Source organism: Sardina pilchardus, chromosome 19 (genome assembly GCF_963854185.1).
Source record: "Sardina pilchardus chromosome 19, fSarPil1.1, whole genome shotgun sequence".
In the NCBI taxonomy this organism is placed as follows: domain Eukaryota; kingdom Metazoa; phylum Chordata; class Actinopteri; order Clupeiformes; family Clupeidae; genus Sardina; species Sardina pilchardus.
Window position 1 is genome coordinate 3,726,848 of NC_085012.1, and position 5,002 is coordinate 3,731,849.

At 41.2% G+C, this 5,002-nt stretch overlaps 1 protein-coding gene across 2 annotated transcripts in view; it reads right to left on the reverse strand.

Moving 5' to 3' along the window:
* The window catches only part of nsun6 (NOP2/Sun RNA methyltransferase 6), a 30,406-nt gene extending 25,642 nt beyond the window's left edge, over positions 1-4,764 (reverse strand). For both annotated transcript variants that reach the window (XM_062521475.1, XM_062521474.1), the window contains exons 1-3: positions 4,642-4,764; positions 4,040-4,227; positions 2,614-2,769 (exon numbers count right to left, since the gene is read on the reverse strand). In XM_062521475.1, the coding sequence (XP_062377459.1) occupies positions 2,614-2,769; positions 4,040-4,114 (231 nt within the window). In that variant the 5' untranslated portion in view covers positions 4,115-4,227; positions 4,642-4,764. The remainder of the gene's footprint in view (positions 1-2,613; positions 2,770-4,039; positions 4,228-4,641) is intronic.
* Between the last annotated feature and the right edge of the window lie 238 nt (positions 4,765-5,002).

The following is a 5,002-nucleotide window of genomic DNA, read 5'->3' on the forward strand; positions in this document are numbered from 1 at the left end:
TCAAATGCACTCGCACGTACTTGTAACAACATCACACTCACACAGCTGAGTTTGCAAAGTTTGATGAAGCTAGGCCAACAGTCAGGGCTGGATAAAGCGCTAATACTGAGTTTTTCTATGCAGCGAACGCTGTGCTTTGCCATATTGCGTGGAATTTACTATACTAAGCTGTCACTTCAGGTTACAGCGCTCATCAAAGCCCGTCCTTGCCGCTAATTGCGTGCCCACAGCTGAACCACAAGCGCTATCAATAAGCAGCGACATAGCCTTTACTCAACTTAAGGCGAGACACGGCAGGAATAAACATAGTTTTGCTTCGGTTTGCCAACTTATCATGTATTCTTTCACACTACTACAACAACTAAGTCCGATTTACACATTTAGAGGTTTATTTCATTACCTTTTGTCCGATCACGCCTGTATATTTCTTCTAAATTCGCCAAAAGTTAGCATTCTAACGTGTCATAAACTACCGCGACCGTGATACAAAACATATCATGCGTGGTGTCATTGGAAAGCTGTGTTTCTCCTGCATGACGTTATGCCATCCAAATATGGACACTTCCTTAGTATCCGCAAGCAATCGCGAAAGTTCAAAGAAGAGTGTGGACTGAGAATGTATGTCATTTGCTGTGTTTCAAGGCTTCTCAAAATTAGTTTTTTTTTGTTGTCATTTTCCAACATCTCAGCCTATGTAGCACTAACTTCAGTTATCAGTATTCTGAAGATATTTACAGTTGGATATTGCATATGGATGTGAGAAGAAAAGAAATAGTGTTCCTAGTGCATTTCTACATGTGTGAAATGAATGTCCCACACTGGGATTATTGCAGCTGAGGAAGACTTGAAGAAGAATCTGTCTATTCACATTTTTCTACCAGCCATTGATAAGTTTATTACATTTCTAACATGTTGTATTAAAGAAAATATAGGCTAGAAAATAACTCTTTGTTTGTGCTGTAAAGTGGTTAGAAGAAATTAAATCGGAATCGGCTAAAATCGGTATCGGCCGGTCAAACTCGATGAAAAATCGGAAATCGGAATCGGCCAAAAAATTGCAATCGGTGCATCTCTACCTAAATTCTAATGTTTCATGAACTACCGCGACCGTGATCTGAAGCAGGATGGGCCATAATAACCTCTGACTAATCAGCCAGGGAGGAGTATACTTCAGCAGGATCATTCAGAGGGCAACTGCACCTACATTGTGCATTTGCTACTTCTGATGTCATGGCGGCATTACTGTAGCCATGGCGGGCTGCCATCCCATAATCAACATAGAATAAGTAAGTAAGTAAGTAAGTAAGGTTTATTTATAGAGCACATTTAACCACAGCTCACACTGTCCAAAGTGCTGTACAAAGTGCATAAGCTAACAAATAATAAAATAGGATAGAATAGATAAACAAATAAATACATACACAGAACAGTGTTTTAGGCTAAGATGACATCAACAGACAACACTTAATTACAGACATAACAGGGTAGACAATTAAAGCTCAGGAAGGCCAATGTAAAAAGGTGTGTTTTAAGCCTGGATTTGAAAAGGGTTATTGAGGAGGACACACTGACTGTTCTGCTTTACTCTTCCATGAGTTTACCAACAAACACTTGGAATATTTGTAACAGAACATCAGGCAAATAAAACGGCCTTAAACTGGCAGATATGAACACACTTCTGCAGTTAATAGAGAAATAAAATGGCCTTAAACTGGCAGATATGAACACACTTCTGCAATTAATAGAGAAAGAGAGATCCGGGGCACTTGGATGATGCATATGATGTATAAAACTGCATATAAAAACATTTATTTATGACTACTTAAACATGTTTATTTATGACTACTTAAACATGTTTACGTGTTTCAGCCAAGCTGGCCTTCATCAGAGCAGTTCTAAAATGGATGTGTGTTTGCCACTCAGCAGATCAATCAAGGTCACATGACTAACAGGGATCACCTGCTTGATAAATCACATGACAATACATGTTAAATGTGAAAAGAAAAGAAAACAAGAAATATGGTTGGTATTGCTACAAAACATTTCATGAAACACTATTAAACACTATCAAAATACAGAAGCATTTTCATGTCATTTTTTATCTTATAATTTAGAACCAGACAGCAGGGAGACTCAGGATATCTCTGTCACATTTACTGTGGGTAGCCTCTAAACAGATACACTGTATAGTGCACATATACTAGGATGTTGAAATGGACTAGAGAAAAGGAGAGAAATCAAGTTCAAGATTCAGTCCTCCTGGGTATGTTGTCGCTTTTAAAGTATAGATCCAAAACGATTCTCTCAGTAAAAGGCTGAAACGCGTAAGCATGCTTAAGTAGTCATAAATAAACATTTTTATCCGCATCATTTTTGAGTGCCTCAGATCTCTCTTCTTTCTCTATATCTGGAATCCCTGCACCGAAGAGCACACACACACACACACACACACACACACACACACACACACACAAACACACACACTCATGAATCCCTGCACCGAAGAGCACCAAAAAGGATTTACACCTTGCAGCACTCCAAACAGACCTGTTTTTCTGAGTACACTTGTGCAGTAGTTTGCATGTGTAGACACACACACACACACACACATACCCCTGTGAGCTCCTGCTGCAGTGTGTGTTGGACTTGCTGTGGTGGGGCCAGGTGTGTGTTGATTCGCACACAGCTGAAGGACGGCGGATGAGACAGAGACGACAGCAGAGCGTCAAACTCCCGATCAGCGACCTCCTCTCCTACCTCAGAGACCAGCTGAGAACGAACACACACACACACACACACACACACACACACACACAGCGATCAGAAACCTCCTTACCCACCTCAGACAGCAGCTGAGAACAAACACGCACGCACGCACGCGCGCACACACACAGCGATCAGAAACCTCCTCTCCCATCTGAGATACCTGCTGAGCACACAAACAACATGACCTCCCTCCATAGCAAACTATCCACAACATTATTATCCACAACATATAGCACAACATATTACCCTCAACATATAGCATACTATCCACAACATTATTATCCACAACATATTATCCACAACATCATTATCCACAACATATAGCACAACATATTATCCACAACATCATTATCCACAACATATAGCACAACATATTATCCACAACATTATTGATAACAATCACATCAGGGGGCAGAAGGTGAAATGAAAATTGAAAGTACGTCTATGGTCTCACTAATGACATTAGCGTGAGTACGCCTATGGTCTATGGTCTCACTAATGACATCATAGCGAGAGTATGCCTATGGTCTATGGTCTCACTAATGACATCATAGCGAGAGTATGCCTATGGTCTCACTAATGACATCATAGCACAAGTGTGCCTATGGTCTATGGTCTCACTAATGACATCATAGCGCGAGTGCGCCTATGGTCTATGGTCTCATTAATGACATCATAGCGCGAGTACGCCTATGGTCTATGGTCTCACTAATGACATCATAGCGAGAGTATGCCTATGGTCTCACTAATGACATCATAGCACAAGTGTGCCTATGGTCTATGGTCTCACTAATGACATCATAGCGCGAGTGCGCCTATGGTCTATGGTCTCATTAATGACATCATAGCGCGAGTGCGCCTATGGTCTATGGTCTCACTGATGACATCATAGCACAAGTGTGCCTATGGTCTATGGTCTCACTAATGACATTAGCGTGAGTGCGCCTATGGTCTATGGTCTCACTAATGACATCATAGCGCGAGTGCGCCTATGGTCTATGGTCTCACTGATGACATCAGAGCGTGACGTGAGTACGCCTATGGTCTATGGTCTCACTATAATGATCAGCTTTTGGTTAACATCATTTTGGTTGGAAGTAAAGCCAATCACTACAGAAATACCACATGCATTTAAAACAAAACAATGATGCAAAGCAAGCACACACAAAACGAAACTGATAAATAAGCTAAATTCGAGAACCAAGAGAAGCAGGCTTTTAGCACAGAGGTTTACTCCTAATTAAACATTTTCAGACGCACATGCATTCCCTACCTCTTCATTTGTGAAGGTATTCCTGAGATGATCCCTGACGTCAGCCTTTAGAGCAACAGGAGGGAAAACCAGCATCCTGCATGTGAAAAAAAACTCCCTAAATCCCGCTGCTCACAGACTTCCAGACTTCAGGTGGGGAGCAGGATGAACGACCTGAACACTGCTTCGGCCACTACAACGAGTGACGTCTGGGGAAAGAAAACAGAAGCCGCGATGAGCGAACACAACAGATGGTCATGACCCACTCATCCCCGTATCTCCCTTTTCGATTTCATCACACTACTACCGGAATGACACGGAACTGTGTTACCGGTTGATTCAAGCGAACATGTGTCTGCTAGTTTACAGCCTGTCTGTTTTAAATTCGTTTTGGAACTCACACGTGTTCGTAGTGACTCTAGCTATACGTAGTCTTGTATTACACTGTTGGCGCAGAATACGGAACCACGTTAAACAACTACATTGTAGCATACATTTATCATGTCAAAAGTCATTTCAATCTGACTACGATAGCCTACGATTGTTTGTTAGAGATGTGAGTATACAATTCCTGCCCAAGTATATGACTAACCGCACAACTCCACATTCTTTTGATTTCCTACCTCAGATGATCTGCACATTTATCGAAAGCGTGTCGCATGTCGCTAAACTTTCATAGCAAAACATAAACAAACAACCGTCCGTCTTTCCGTGTGACAGTAAAAAACCGTCTCTGATAACAGTATCAACGCTGACAATTCCGAAATGACTTCTTCTGCTGTTGGTTTCAGACGCAGTTTGCGACTTCAGTGCATACCGCCATCTACTGGACTGAAGTGTGAGTACTTTTGGGGACAGTGATAAAAATCTGACACTGAAGCTTCGATATGAAATGGGTTTTTTTGCGACAAAATTAAATAAATAAAGGAAATATGAAATAAATGACATATGACACGAAATATGGAATAAATAAATAAAACATGA